The sequence below is a fragment of the Urocitellus parryii genome, chromosome 4 (genome assembly GCF_045843805.1).
Source record: "Urocitellus parryii isolate mUroPar1 chromosome 4, mUroPar1.hap1, whole genome shotgun sequence".
Taxonomy (NCBI): domain Eukaryota; kingdom Metazoa; phylum Chordata; class Mammalia; order Rodentia; family Sciuridae; genus Urocitellus; species Urocitellus parryii.
This window is the reverse complement of record NC_135534.1, coordinates 127047767-127064575: the sequence shown is the minus strand read 5'-3', so window position 1 is coordinate 127064575 and position 16809 is coordinate 127047767. Positions and strand designations below refer to the sequence as shown.

The window sequence follows — 16809 nt, the reverse complement described above, 5'->3', positions numbered from 1 at the left end:
TCTGAAATGCCACCTTTATCAAACAGTACTAAATTCCCATGAGCATTTTAAATTTATTTTTGGATTTTCTATTCTGTTACACTGCTACCTACCTAGTACTCGTATAGAATTTCTAAATTATTTTAGTTACTAAAACTTTATAATATTTTTTTATATTTATTTGGTAGGAATAGTCCTTTCTCATTTCTCTTCTTTCCAGGAATGGCCTTTCTACTTATTCTTGACCCCAACCCATTTGGACAAAATCGTATGAGACTGCTCTAAACTAGCAGATCAATTTAAGGAAAATCAATATTCTTATATGGTTAAGATTTCCTATGGAAGAACATAAACTTATTTCTTGTGCTTAACACTGTACTGAATAAAATATAATATCCTGATCTGAATACATTCTCTGATTTTACCCAAAAATTTTACGCTGGCATAGAAATTTAAGTATGATAAATATAACATAGTTACTCAACCAATAAATAAGAGTAAAACAAATCATGAATGTATAGCAATAGAATAATAGAATAAATTAGACTTTCCAATGTTTATCATTTATTTTAAACTAAAGTTTCATTTCCAGCTAATGTTTCATTTGGTGAGGCGTGAAAGCATTCTAGACAAGTGCTCTATCACTGCACCACATCCCCCAGCTCTCTTAAGACAGAAAAACATTTATGATTAGTATTTGTGTATCTGTGTGTGTGTGTGTGTGTGTGTGTAGCCTTTTACATTCAGTATTGTTTCTTAGAAGTAATTGTACAATTAAAGGCTGTTAGTGATTTACCTCTAATGTTGACAGCAGAACTTCCATTCCTGTAGAACCTTTGGCTGTCATTTCTCTCCTTGTTTTTTCTAAAAAGTAGAAAATAAGTTTTTAATATGAATGGGTGATTAAGTACATAAAGTTTTATTAATATAGCTAGTATAGAATCAATAATCCTCCATTGGTTCAGTAAACATTCTATACTGGCTCCTACATGTTATTCTCTCTGAAGTTGCTAATTCTGCTCAGTGGAGACTTCAAGATTTCAGTTAAAAAAGACCTTCCCTTCATTTCTTTTCAGTTACTACCATGATCTTTCTAAGAGTGTCCTTATCAATCCATGAAAAATTTAAAAGCCAGAAACATAATACAGATGCCAAACTGGGGTAACATAGAGTTGTAATGGTACATTTCTTTCTTTATGGATAGAATTAAAAGATAGTTAGAAGATAATTAATCAAAATGAGTGAAATTCAGAGACCTAGTACCATTTTGAAATGTTTTTATTGTATTAATACTGTTTCAAATTTTGAATCACACAAAAATAACCAAAATTAAGGAAGAACAACTCCTGTAAGAATCTGGAGATGAAATCACCCAAATCATCTTTTCTTTCTCTGGGATGCGGGGAAAATGTGTAAATATTTCTATTATTTACAAGTTCCTAGATCTTTTCAATTCTCCTTTGATTAACAAGAGAAGGACAGTAAATCACAGGCCAACATTTAAGAAAGGAACTAACATTTACTATTCCATGTATTTTACCCACATTATCACTTATATGCCTCATTTTTAACTCCCTGGGGGTGACAAATTACTCTTTTCATGGACCAAAAATTTCTCCTTTGAGAACAGAGAACAATTATGTACAAAATAAATGAACAAATTAGTTAATAGACCAAGTGACTCAGATGTTTCTGAACACAATTTAATGTGCTTCTCAAAGAGTCACAGGAATCATTCTTTTAACAAGTCCCCAATATTTTTAACACCTGAATACTAATGCCAGAAATTCTTTTATACATGGGCCACTGCCATTCACTTCATATTTTGAGATTTTAAAAATAGAACACAAACTTGGGGCTGGGGCTGAGGCTGGGGCTCAGAGGTAGAGTGATTTCCTAGCATGTGCGAGGCGCTGGGTTTGATTCTCAACATCATACAAAATGGATGAAATAAAGATACTGTCTCCAAATACAAATACACACACACATATTTTTTTAAATAGAAAACAAGCAATCCACTCTCAATAGTACATATTCCACAATAAACTTCAAAGGACTAAATTCAATGTTCCACATGGCGGTAGTCTAGGGAGTTTAAAAGCAGAAAAATTAGAACCAAGGCTCAGATAAGAGGAAATAACAACATAGTTGCGGGAGACAAATTCAAACTAATAAGTCTTAGACATCATACTTTTGCCAAGAGCAAATCTTGTTCAATTTCTTAAGTCAGACATCTATTTGAAAATTATATTACTCTAAATTAGGAGTTATTAAAAAGAGGGAGAAACATACTATCTAGAGGTTATGGTAAACTGTTACTTATTGTACCTACTAATAACTACCCATAAAATAAATGTGCTGGAAATTCAATGTCATATTTATGTATCATCTCAGGTCCAGGAAGTGAACTTTGTTGAACTCATAGAAACCTTTCATCTTTCAAATTAGAAATTCTCATAAGTGATAAGATCTAAAAACACTTTTCATTTTTGCTCTCTACTGCCATATTGCTGATGTGTAAAAGACTGACAAATTTTCTCACCTATAAAAAGAAGTAAAGCTCATTAATGTTAACTAAATTTCTCCTTTTAAAAAAAACTACACTATCCTGTCAACTTAATCTATCCTTCACCCGTTCCTCATTCCAGCTGCCTCTAACAAAAAAGTTTAACTTCCAAAAGAAATAGTTTCAAAGAGCCAATGTATCCTTGATGTAAGTAATATTTTAAATTAAGACTACTGATTTAATAAAGCTAAATTATTTTAAAATACTAATATCATGTAGAATATTCAGAGGATAGAGACCCCATGAAAAACAAGCCATTACATGTTCACCTTCCCTGTGTAGTGCTCACTTCCTTTAAAAATAACACAATAAAGCCTCTAACTCTGGTATTAATATTGCTTATGTTATTACTGTTGCTTATGCTTCACACTAAATGAAAACTAGGTCTCACTCTAAGAATTTTCTACTTTACTCCTCCACTATGATCTTGGAAGATGTCAATGTTAACAAGGATTATACATTCAAATCCTAATTCTATAGTTTCTTAACAACAAAATCCATCCCTGTGCTCCAATTTACCAAACCTCTCAATGGCCATTCTCAGGATCTCAAAATGTTCCACCACTGATGTGTTACCTCTCACTTTCAAATTATAACCTCCTAACATGCCAAATTTCTCTTTTCTTTGTAACAATTATATAATCCCTGTCACCTTCATTCAAACTTCAAGTTCATCAACTTATATATCCAGAAATCACAATTATCAGTCTGCTCCATACCTAGCTTAGATTCCATGTGTCCCATGCCCCACACAAACCCCCATGCAGAAATGAATCCTATAAACTGAATTCTGTACTTCAACATAAGAGTAAAAACAGTGCCAGAAGAATTTTTTTCCCTAACTTTTTAGCATAAGATTGTGTAAGCAATGGTATTGCTGGATTTCTAACATGTATAGGTATAACACATACAACAATAATAGCAAAAAGAAATGAGAAAAAAATGGAGTTTTATTGGAAGAAAGTTGTAAATTTCCTAGAATTAAATACACTAAACTACAATGTTAAAAGATGCCTATATTTTAATCCCTACAGGAAACACTGAAAACTAAAATTGCCAAAAGTTGACAAAGCACACACACAAAAAAGAAGGCCATAAAAGATAAGACAGATGTAAAAGACATGAAACATTTAGAAAACAAATTTTAAAAGTCAGATGTAAATTCTATCTTATCAAAAAGTACATTAAATTGGGAGCACTAAACAGACTAGACTAAAAAAAGAAAAAAGCAAGATACAATATGTTATCTTCAAGAAACACAGATTCAGGGGTGAGGTTGTAGCTCAGTGGTAGAGCACTCACCTAGCATGGGTGAGGCCCTGGGTTCGACCCTCAATACCACATAAAAATAAATAAAGATATTGTATCCAACTACAACTAAAAAATAAATATTGAAAAAAAAAACTGATTCAGGGTTATAGCTTAGTTGGTAGAGTGCTTGCATAGCATGCACAAGGCCCTGGGTTCAATCCCCCCTCAGTACCACCCAAAAAAAAAAAAAAAAGATTAAAAAACACAATTTCAAAGTAAAAGAAATGGATAAAAATACAATATAAAAAGATTAACCTTAAGACTGCAGGAGTGGCTATACTATCAGACAAAACAGACTAAATATTACTTAAAACAAAAAGGGATGTTTCATATTATAAAAAAGGCAAAGCATCAGGAAGATAAACAACCATAAGTGTATATATACCTCACAGCACAGCCTTCAAATGAATAAATAAAAACCATCAGAACAAAAAAGATAATTACACAGTTCAACAATAATAGATGGAGATTTCAATACCACTCTTAATTCATAGACTGGTATATTTAACTTAACAATGATAAGATTCCTATAGCACAAGAATTAAAACCAAGAATCAATAAATGGGCTGCACTCAAACTAAAAAGTTTCTTCTCAGCAAAAGAAACAATCTTTGAGGTGAATAGAGAGCCTACATCTTGGGAGCAAATTTTTATCCCTCACACATCAGATAGAGCACTAATCTCTAGGGTATATAAGGAAATCAAAAAGCTAAGCACAAAAAATAAATAAATAACCCAATGAACAGACACTTCTCAGAGTAGGATATATAATCAATCAACAAATATATGAAAAAATGTTTATCATCTCTAGCAATTAGAGAAATGCAAATCAAAAGTACTCTAAGATATCATCTCACTCCAGTCAGAATGGCAGCTATTATAAAGACAAACAACAATAAGTGTTGGTGAGAATGTGTGGGAATAGGTATATTCATACATTCTAGTGGGACTGCAAATTGGTGCAGCCAATATGGAAAGCAGTATGGAGATTCCTTGGAAAACTTGGAATGAAACCACCATTGGACCCAGCTATCCCTCTCCTTGGTCTATACTGAAAGACCAGCATACTACAGAGACATAGCCATCAATGTTTATAACAGCACAATTCACAATAGCTAAACTATGGAACCAACCTAGATGCACTTTCAGTAGATGAATGGATAAAAAAAAATGTGGCATACACAATAGAATATTACTCAGCAATAAAAGAAAATAAAATCATGGCATTTGCAGGCAAATGGATGGCTTTAGAGAAGACAATGCTAAGTGAAGTTAGCCAATCCAAAAAAAACAAATGTTTTCTCTGATATAAGGAGGCTGATTCATAGCGGGGTAGGGAGGGGGAGCAATGGGAGGAATAGACAAACCCTAGATAGGATAGAGGGATGGAAGGGGAAGGGAGAGGGTAGGGGGTTAGCAAGGATAGTGGAATGTGATGGACATCATTATCCAAAATACATGTATGAAGACACTAATTGGTGTGAACATACTTTATATACAACCAGAGATATGAAAAATTATGCTGTACATGTATAATAAGAATTGTAATGCATTCCAATATCATTTATTTTTTAAAAATCAATTTTAAAATTTTTAAAATAAAATAAAATAAACAATTAGATGGATTTTATTTGACTGATTCAAATAATGTTGTGTTGATATTTCCTAACACTAATATTAAGTCATTTTACATTACTGAAATAATATTCCCTAACAATGATAATCTTATTTAAATGTATGCACTTAATTTACTGTTTTTATTTGAAATTTTTCCTATTTCTAAGCACAATATCAACATTTGTATTCTGTCAAGATTTTTATATTAATTTAGTAATATTTGCCTCATAAATATAAATGTGATGCCTACTGAACATTTCTTTTTAGATGCTTCTCATAAAAAAGTCTCAAGACAAGCCCATGATAGTTGTTATCTCTATTTCAGAGTTGGTGAAACAAAGTCCTAGAGATTCAACAACTTCCTCAAGAATCTTAGTCACTGAATGGCAGAGCTTGAAGTTGAAAATGGGGACTACACAAATAACCAACACCCTATGCTACTTAACATCTTCTAGGGTCAATATTCTACAAGTAGTGTTGGTGCTATTTATTTGAAAATGGGGGCAGAGAGCAACAATCATAACTAAGTACCATGGTAATCACTATTAGAAACAATGTGTTGAAAATGAATTTCCTATAAAGTTCTTCAGTTTGCTACTCTGAATCAATCCGAGAAAGTTCATTTTTTAAATCATTCATTTATCAGAAATTTGAATACTCTTAGCATCTAGTTTCAAAGAATTAAAATGGCATTCTAAAACAAAGAAAAAATTATGTCTTACCTTGACTTTGAGCCAAATGAAGAATTTTTGATGTAACATATCTGGCAGTATCTGATTCTGTAGATTCAGTATTGATTTTCTCCAGCTGAGCCAGGAGCCCCACAATCCGAGAATTATTGGTAAGGCTAAAAAGAATATTACATTAAACCATAATCTACATCAACTATAATTTCAACATTATACAGATCGGTGTTTCTTTTTTTAAAAAAGCTGTTCTAAAAACTTTAAGTATTTACGTGTCACATTTCCTTACTCATATCTTAATATTGTTAAAATTCTGAATTAAATGAGAAACATTCTATTTCAGAAATCTACAAATCACAAATGTGCATTCAATCTGACCAAGAATCTTATCACACAATAAAAGTTCACCTTTCCACTTGCCAAAATTACTATATTTTCTCTGCTCTTCTCAAAACTCAGAATCCCTCCACCCACCCCACTTTACTTTCATCCTGTCTCATAACTATTATAAAATCAAATAAAAACATGTTCATCTTTCACCACCAAATCCTTATACCTATGTAATTCTCTACCTATATTCTTTCTTCCCTGTTCCCACTCATTAAGCAAACATTTGTACACAATGACCAGTTCTAAATGTTGCCAACATAATAAAAATTTCTGCCTCTTATAGAGTGAACTTTCTAATAATAAAAGACAAGTTACAGGGCTGGGGTTGTGGCTCAGTGGAAGAGTGCTTGCCTCCCACATGAGGCACTGGGTTCAATCCTCAGCACCACATAAAAATCAAAATAAAGATATTGTGTCCATGTAAAATGAAAAGACTATTTTTAAAAAGAGGCAAGTTACATAAATAAATTTTTAAGTTACATAGTATGTCAGGTGTTAGAAAGTGTTCTGGAGAAAAATTTGTTTTAGGGGAACAAAAGGCACAGGGGGAGAGGTCCAATTTTGAACACAGCAGTCTAGGAAGACCTTACTTGGAAGGTAATATTTAAAGAAAGGCTGAAAGAAGTAAGAACATCAGCCATGACAATACCAAGACAAAGAAGAAATCACAAACACTAAGAGCCAGTTAGGAACATGACTGACATATTCAATGAATAATGAGGTGGCCTGTGTTGCTGAAGCAGACTTAAAGAAGAACAGCAGTGAGAGATTAAGTCAGAGCTGGGGGGTGGACATTTGGTCTTATAAAGGTCTTTGGCTTTGTACACTTAAACCCAGGCCTTCTTCAAATTCTCAAAACAAATTCTCCAAGTATTTGCTCCTTCAATTATTATTATTTATCTCTCCCTTACAACTGGATCATACCAATCAGTACACAAATATGATCTAGGAGCTTCTGCTAGCTATTCCATTTCTGATACTCCTTGAAATAGATGTCTGTATTTGCTCTCTCCATTTCCTCTCATTTTGTTCACATTACAAACTACTAGTTTTCCTTCTGCACTCCCAGGTTTCCTAAAAGACTCCTGTGGTCTCTTCCATCCTCATCCTATTCAATATCTCAGCACCACCCCGACTAGATATCCCACTTTCTGTCAAACACTTCATTCTCTGGACTTAAATGACTCCTGCCTCTACCTGATTTTCTTCCTATCACAATTTCTTTTCAATCTCCTCAGCATCTCTAGACATTGATGTCTCCCCCTACAGCACTGCCCCCAGCTCATTTTCATTTTACACTTTTGCTCTCAGTGACTTCATCTAAGGCCACAACTATAATTACCATCTATATGCTGATTGGTTCCTGCATTCAACTGCAGCCTCAACCTCGGAGTGTATGCAACCTAATCATTCCTATTTAGGTGGAAAACTACTCTTTCCTCCTTCCTCTTCTAATCTTCTCCTCTTCTAAACTTTTCTAAATGCACATGCAACCATCAGTTGCTTAAAATAAACATCTAGCAGGGTGCGGTGGTGCACACCTCTAATTCCAACTGCTCTGGAGGCTAAGGCAAGAGGATCATGAGTTCAAAGCCAGGCTCAGCAATTTAGCGAGGTTCTAAGCAATTCAGCAAGACCCTGTCTCTAAATAAAATACAAAAAAGAGCTGGGAGTGTGGCTCAGTGGTTAAGTGCTCCTGAGTTCAATTCCTCCTACCTAAATAAGTAATAAATACCTAGACTCCCTTTTTCCTTACTCCAACTCAATATAAGCTCTATCTCTAAAAGATCTAAAATCCACTCACTTCTCCCTCTCTCCATCCCCCTATATAAATATATATAATTATTAATGTATAGTCATCTCTCACAACACCCTAATTAGTCAGCTTCCCTTCTTGATGTCAAATAATCCATTTCTTAACAGTGATTATTTTTAACTTTTTATTTTGAAGTAATTGGATTCATGGAAGTTGCAAAACTACTAGAATTGATCTATATAACCTTTACCCAGTTTCCTCGGATGATCACATTTTATATAACTATAGGACAGTATCAGAATCAGAAAATTGACATTGGCAGGAGTTCTATGCCATTTTATCACACGTAGATTTATGCAAATACAAATATAATCAAATTTCTTTCCAAATAAAAATCTTTCAATGGCTTCCCAACAGACTTCAAGACCCATAGGCCCTGTGACACCTGGTCCCTATCTACCTCTCAGACTTTATTCCCTACAATATTCCCCTCTCTCCCTAGGATGCAGTCACAGTGGGCTTCCATCAGTTACCTGAATACAGCAAAATTTTCCTCAACTTCCAGGTCTTTATATTTGCTAACCAGAACTATGTAGAAATGCTATCATAGCCTTTCATGGAGGCAAATAGTGTCTGCTTATGTTAATGTAAGCAGCAACTGATCACCACTACTGAGATCCATCACTTAATTAAAGGCTGAAAAATAGAAATAATTCTACCATTCCATTCCTTCCCTTCTTCATTTGTTAACTGGGATAATTCCATAAGGAGAATTATGAACAATTCCATAAATATTCAGTCCCACATTTGGTTAGCCACAAGTATAGTTCATCAAATGAAAGCAAAATAAATGCCAAATTTTTAAATTTATCAATATCAGAAGAATGAGTTCATGTCCTAAAATCCTCCATAAGTGACCAATAAAGTATTCTGGTTTGTGTAATGATAAGAACTCATGGATTTAAACATATTTGACATATTTTGTCCACTACAGTTACTAATGATCAAATAGTCCCATCTTTGATCAATAGGAGCTCTTCAAATTGGCTCGTAAGTTCTTTTGATACAATTATAATCATTTGACAGTATACTGGCTTTCTCATCTGACAAGGTTCTACATTGCTCAGAAATTGTTTCTCATAGTGTGGTTTACAAAAACCTAAGGGTACCTGAGACCCTTTCACAAAACCTACGAGGTCAATATTTATTGTCACAAAAATTCTACAGCACTGCTTAACTTTGGAACTGAGTTGACCTTTGTAGTGATTGTAAAAAAGGCAATGGTGGATGAAAAGCTGACACTTCAGCACAAATCAAGATAATGACACCAAACTGTACTCCTTAATGATCACTGTACTCTTCACCACCATGCACTTGTAGCTAAAAAAAAATAAAATGACAGTTCCAACGATTAGTATACATCTAAATATTCTCTTAAAACACTTCAGGTGCACATTAATGATGGATATCTTAGGAGAGAATGTTTGTACGATTATACTGGAATTTGAACTAGCCACTTTTTTCACAGAAACATCATTTTTACTTCAAAAAGCAGTGGACAACCAATGACTATTCAGACAGATATTTATGTCAGGCATTTTTGTGAAAATAATCAAAGCAAGTCTAACATGTCAAGTAAACAACAGGCTTGTTGCAAATGACAAAACTTGCCTTACTGAGAAAAAAATCAAAAGTTTGGAAAATACTGGTTTACCATCATGACCTCAACAGCTTTCCAATAGTTAAAGAATTTTCTGATAAAATCAATGATGATGCTAACAATTTTTTAATATTATATTTTTAAATGTAAAACATTTATAAGATCTGCATAATTCACTGAATCAGTATGTTCCAAATGATCAATGCTTGTTACAACTTCAGATGTGAATAAAAAACCATTCAAAGTGCAAAAAAGACCAATGGACTTTAACAGAGTACAAAAGGTGACAAGTGTGATTCAGATTCCATATTGAAACTAAACTTTTAAAAACTACTAATTATAAGTTTTAATATAATTTCCATTTCTATATGGCTATATGGCTTTATTTCCAAAGTCATTATATTCAAAACTATTTGTTCCTTATTAGTAACTATTAGTCTTGTTTTAATCACATTTTACTTTCTCCAAATATTGAACACACAATTGAATTTTCCTCTGCCATAAATAATAATCTGAAAAGGCTAATTAAAGCTCTCCTCCCTTTACTAATTACATATATATTTAAGTGCAGATATTTTTTTCTTCACACATATCAACAAGAATACCATGTGCAAATACACAATGTATATGTATAATTTGTCTTCTGTGTATGACATAACAGAGATCAGAAGCAGAAAAAAGAATTTAGTTGTCTTCCATTAAGCCAGTTATTAAAGAGATTTGCAAAAGTTAAATAAAGTATGCACTCTTCTTACTAAATATTTTTATCTGGGAAAATGATTATTTTAATAAAAATGTTAAATATTATATAATGAGTTTATTGTGGTTGTTTTTAAATGAATCAATTATTTTGTTTTTATTAGTATATTTCAGTCATACATAATAATGGGTTTTATTTTGACCTATTCATAAATGCATTCAACATAATTTGCTCCATTTTAATCCCTAGTATTCTCCTTTTCTTCTCATCATCCTTTCCCCAATTCCCTTCCTATATTCTTCTATTTATTGCTTTTTTAATTGATGTATTATATTAAAAGATTTATTTACTGTGATATATTCATATATGTACATAGTATAATTTGGTCAATTCTACATTTCCTTCCCTTTCTCGTCCCTCCTCCTTTCCCCATGGGTCCCCTTCCTTTACTATACTCTTCCCCTTTCTATTTTCATGAGATTCCCCTTTTATTCCTTCTTTCTCTCTAGCTTCCACATATGAGATAAAATATTCAACTTGTGACTTCCTGGGTCTGCCTTATTTCACTTGGCACAATTTTCCCCACTTCCATCCACTTACCAACAAATGACATAATTTCATTCTTCTTTACAACTGATAAAACTCCACTATGTGTATGTATATATGTATAAATATAGACAGATATATCACAACATTTTTATCCATTCATCTGTTGACAGAAACCTAGGTTGGTTCCATAACTTGTCAATTGTGAACTGTGCTACTATAAACATTGGTATGCATGTATCACTATATCATCTGATTTTAAATATTCTGGATAGACACCAAGGAGTAGAAGAGCTAGGTCATCCAGTGTTTTCATTGATAATCTTTTGAGTAATCTCCACACTGCTTGCCAAGGTGGTTGTACTAATTGGAAAAGTAGATGGCAGACGAGTATCAGCCTAGTACATACCAGCTGCCCCAGAAGTTTGAACTAGATTCACAGCTGTGCAGTTCTACAATGAGACAAGAAAGCAGAGCTGGATTCCTTAATAAATATTTTCTTAATTTTTTTTTTTTTTTTTAGTTGTTGATAGACACTCTCACTCACATCCCACGTGTGCGAGGGAAAGAGTTCCCATAAAAGGGATGGGCTGGCTGTGAAATAAAAGCTAGGAAAAAGTACCATGAAATAAACACTAGAGACTATAAATAAGCTTTCAGAGTGGGGGCAGTGACAGGCTATGCAGACCAGAGGGGTACAGCATTAACAAAAGGAGCCCCTGACTCCTTTATTTATAGCAATACAGATCAAAAGGGATCAATAAGAGCTTCTTCACTAAAAACAGGATAGGGGTGGGGGTAAGCAGGTTGTTTAGTTCTTAACGGATCATGCCTATCTCCAGTGTTGTGCTAAACTTGTGATGAAGCAAGATAGGAAGTCGCATGAACCAGGCATTACCAAACCAGCAGGGTTGTTGCTGGGAGTACTTTGATACAAGACTTTCCTGCCTAATGGCTTCTACATCATTTTAGTTTGTGCAAAGTTCACGGATGGCTCCTAATTTGTGTCCCAGATCCTAGTTGTGAAGATACAACAACCTATTATCATGATACAAAAAAGAATTAGTAGCAAACATCATTCCAATAATATACCATGCAGAATGCTTCAACATTTCCAGATTAAAGCCATTCAATTCATAAAGTATTTGATCAACTAGCAATGCAGGGTCCATAAGATCAATTTTGATTTTCTGAATATCCTGGATGTGATGATGTAACTCCATAAGACCCAGGCCTCTACCCCATATTATCACTGGATCTGGTCCTTTCCACAGTCCTGTTTGTAAAGCTTTCCACCAAACTAGGCCCAACAGACCTAACCAGAGGAAGACATGTGTCTCTCAGCAGCAGTGTGACCTTCAGAATCACAATTTTAAAAATTTAGAACAAACAAAGCATGATTAAGGTTATTTTGTGAGTCTCATTTCCCCCTTTTTGTTTTTGTAAATGTAGCTTAATAGATAAATGAGTTCATTCTATAAAGGCTTGACCTTGAGGATTACAAGGAATGCCTCTTTTAGGATCAATACAAAATTGGTGGCAAAACCATTGAAAAGAAGTAGTAGTATAAACTGGAGCATTATCAGCCTTAATCTTTAAAGGACAGCCTAATACTGCAAAAGCAGCTAGGCCATGAGAAATAACATGTTGAGCATTCTCTTTTACAGAAGCAGTGGCAAGGATAAATTGAGAATAAGTATCAACAATAACATGGAACCTGCTTTTCCTAAACTTGAGCCATCAGTAAATACTGTCATTGCTCTGGCAATTGGTTGAGCATATACAATTTTTAGAAGAATAAATGAAGTTACAAGAGCAAATTGAACAACCATATCATGAGAATAAATAATTTTTGCCAAACTAAGGGATGTGAATTACGTGCACCTGCCATAACAGATTTGGTCATAAACCACAGGGATTAACCTCAGTTGGTAAAGATGGAATATGTATGACACACTGTGGACACTGGCGAATAATTTGATGAGCTCGTTCCCTAGTAATATGAATTTTTATGTAAACTAGAAGCATTCTGATGATGTAAAGAATGTGAAGCTTATGCACAGTCATACAAAGACATTTGATGAGCAAAGCAAAAAGTTTACCAATCTTATCATTACCTGATGCCAAAGGACATGGAAGATCAGAATGTGTTCTGATATGACCAATGAAACAAGGACATTGATGCATTTCAATTGTCTTATATAAAGTATGGAGCAAATGGAATAACTCTTTTGATGGTATATTTCCAACAGTAGCTGTTTCAACACATTTATCATCTCTAACCACGTATGCACTATCACTATAAATATTAATTAGCTTACTAGTAAAGTCAAGTAAAGCACAAATGAGAGCTTGCAGCTCTGCTCACTGGACATAAGTATATGATGTCTGTATTATCTCAGTATGAGCATGGCTACAGAAACTTGCTTTTCCTAAACTTGAGCCATCACAGTAAATACTGTCATTGCTCTGGCAATTGGTTGAGCATGTACAATTTTTGGAAGAATAAATGAAGTTACAAGAGCAAATTGAACAACCTTATCATGAGAATAATGACTTTCTACTTAACAAAGAAAATTAGCAAAAGCTATTTGCCAAATATTGGGAGACTACCAGAGCCAATTATGCTATTAGGTAGAAAAGGGGGTTACATTAATAGAAGGCTCTGATCCAATCATTTTAAGACTCGTGTTCTACCTTTAATAACTAAGCAATAAAACCATGAAATGGAGTCAAAGATTTTTGAGGCAAGTGAGCTAGATGAAGCCATTCAATAACTCCCAATGGCTGCCATATTATTCCTATAGGGGTATGAATAGTGGGAAATGTTAATAAATAAATAGATTCTCATGGATGAATTCTAGTAAGTTGTGCAGTTTCAATGGCAGTTTCAACCTTTATTAAGGCAGCCCCTGCCTCTGCTGTAGGTTGCCAAGAAGCAGGAGAAGGATTTCCCTGTAAAATTTGAAATAAAGGACTCAAATCTGCAGTGGATAATTTTAAACTTGGCTGCAGCCTGTTAATATCACCCAGAAATTTCTGAAAGTCACGAAGAGTATATAAACCATCAACTCTGATCTGTAGATTTTGTGGAAGAATCATGCATCCTTCGATTAAACTGCCTATATATTGGAAAGGATAAGCTTTTTCTACCTTCTCAGGTACTAGGCATAAACCCCTGCAATAAGTGAAGTTTCTTATTGAGCAAAAATTTTTCAAAGCACATGTGAACTACCAGGAGCCAAAAGAATATCATCCATATAATGGATTATATATGCATCAGGGAATTGTTCTTGTACTGGAGCAATGGCTTAAGCTACAAAGGTCTGACATAATGTGGGGCTATTGTCCAGACCTTCAGGCAATACCTTCCAGAAAATTTGAAATTTATAGCTATGATACTAAAAGCAAATCTTTTACAATCATTTGGATGTAACAGCATAGTGAAAAAAAACAATCTTTTAAATCTATTACTGTTAATTGATCATCAAGCAAGATAGCTGTAGGAAAAGGAAGTTCAGACTGTAAAGCCCCCATTAGTTCCACAGTTCAATTTGCCAGATTTTTTCCTTACCACAAAGATTGGAGTGTTTGACGGGCTAGGAGTAGGCTCAATATGCCCAGCTTGAAGCTGTTCTTGAACTAAATTGTGGGCTACTTGAAGCTTTTCCCCTGTAAGGGGCCATTGATCAACCCAGACAGGATCATCAGACAGCCAATTAATTTTTTCTGCCATTTTCTGGGCCGGGAAACAGATCAATGCCCCCATTAAAAAGGCTGATTAGATGTATTAGGTAATCCATATAGTCTTTATTGAGAAAACTAACGCATAGGTGAAAATCTTTCTTGTTGATTCCTTTCTAATCCTTTAGTAGGGATAGATCCTTGATTAAGCATCTAAGATGTCACCATGGAATTAGAATTATTAACAAAACTCCAAAGCTCCTCAAACTATCTTGTCCCAATTAATTTACCTGCAAGGTATCCAGGGCATAAGGTAAAAAGAGTCACCATCTTTATCTTCCCAAGGAGGTGTTGAGCACTCTGAGCAAGTTGAGAGCGCTGTCCAACAATGCCTTCTAAATCAGCAGATGTTGTGTCTAAAGCTCAATCTCAAGGCCAGAATTTACTGGAATTCACAGAACATCAGCTCCAGTATCTATAATGCCCTTGAAAATTTTGTAATTAATTTTACAATCCAATAGAGGGCACTCTTGCTTAATTAATTGAGCCCAGTATGCTCCATCTATGGACTAGGAAGTATGAACTTCACAGAGTCCAAGGTCTCGAATAAAGCTTCCCCTATAGAATGACAAAGCAAAAAACAATTCCACTATGGTGTTCTCTGGATTTGAGCAACAACCTTAATTTCTCCATTAAAATTTATATCAAGAACACCGGTAGTACCTGAGTTCCTTTTTGAGTTAAATACTTCTACCCAATATTAAACATATTGTATTTGGCAGTAGAGGTCCATAAATTCACATAGGAATCATTTGCAGACCCATATCCGCAGTGAGTATGAATCTTGAGGTGGGACGGAGGCCCAGGTTTCTTGTTTCCAAGCAGAAAATGTCCCAGAGTTATCAGGAGACTGGGCCTGCATAGGAGGAAGCTGGGCTACAGTGAGCAACTATTGACCCACAGCCAAAAATTGCTCCAGAGCAAACAGTGATGTCCTCATTATTTGGCGGGGCAGGACTGGCCCCACCTCCAGTTCCCCTACTGCATAAGCAGCAGTATCGAGGGTCTGTTTAGGACATTCTGGGCATGGCATTCCCGCACCCAACTATGACCTTATTGGCACTACAGGCAAACACCTGGTACATTCCTTTGTCCTTGGGATCATCTGCAATCTCAACCATGTGTACCACTTTGCCACAATTAAAGCACTGTGTTTTAGAAACAGCCTCCCTTAAAGGAAGTTGTACAACTTGTTTCAAGGTGACCTCCATGGTTAGGCCTTGGGAGTATGCATGCCAGTTGATAAACTAATAGAGACTGATATAATCTCATATCATTCCCTGTTTGCAGTATTAGCAAACTTTATTAGCATTTTCAAACACCAGTTGTTTAACTAAGATCTCAGAGGCATCTGGATCAACAATCATACAGCTCAAAGCTTGATATAAAGGCGCTACAAAGTCCGAGTAATTCTCTTCCCACCCCTACCAGATCTGGCTGAAATCTAAGGTTTTCCCTCCTTTAGTAGGTAATTTTCTCAATGTCCTTCTTGCACACACACTTATCTGAGTATAAGTTTGTAAATCATAATTTAATTGTTGCTCCAACTCAGTGAATGGTCCCATCCCAGTCAATATTTCTAATGTGATATGTATTCTATGCATTCTGTTAGTCTCTGCCTGCTTGGTGCAAAATTCCACCCATCTAGATTTCCACAGCAAATACTCACCTCCCGAAAGCCAAGCTTTTGCAAGGGTAATCCAATCCTTAAGCAGCAGGGCCTCATTACACACTGATTCTATCAAGCTTGGAAGGAAAGGCAAGTTCTGGCCATACATAGAACATGCAAATTTATATTCTTTAAATGGTTTAAAAAGAATATATGCATGCATTCGTACACTTTGGTTTGGATTT

The 16809-nt window shown here is 34.7% G+C and overlaps 1 protein-coding gene across 8 annotated transcripts in view; it reads right to left on the bottom strand.

Annotated features, from left to right (window-relative positions):
* The window catches only part of Agtpbp1 (ATP/GTP binding carboxypeptidase 1), a 169106-nt gene that overhangs the window by 115493 nt on the left and 36804 nt on the right, over window positions 1-16809 (bottom strand). For all 8 annotated transcript variants that reach the window (XR_003302792.2, XM_026410611.2, XM_026410615.2 and 5 more), the window contains 2 exons: window positions 6196-6320; window positions 776-843 (listed from right to left, as the gene is read on the bottom strand). Coding sequence is in view for 7 of the 8 variants with exons in the window: in XM_026410611.2 (XP_026266396.1) it covers window positions 776-843; window positions 6196-6320 (193 nt within the window). In the remaining variant the exon portion in view is untranslated. The remainder of the gene's footprint in view (window positions 1-775; window positions 844-6195; window positions 6321-16809) is intronic.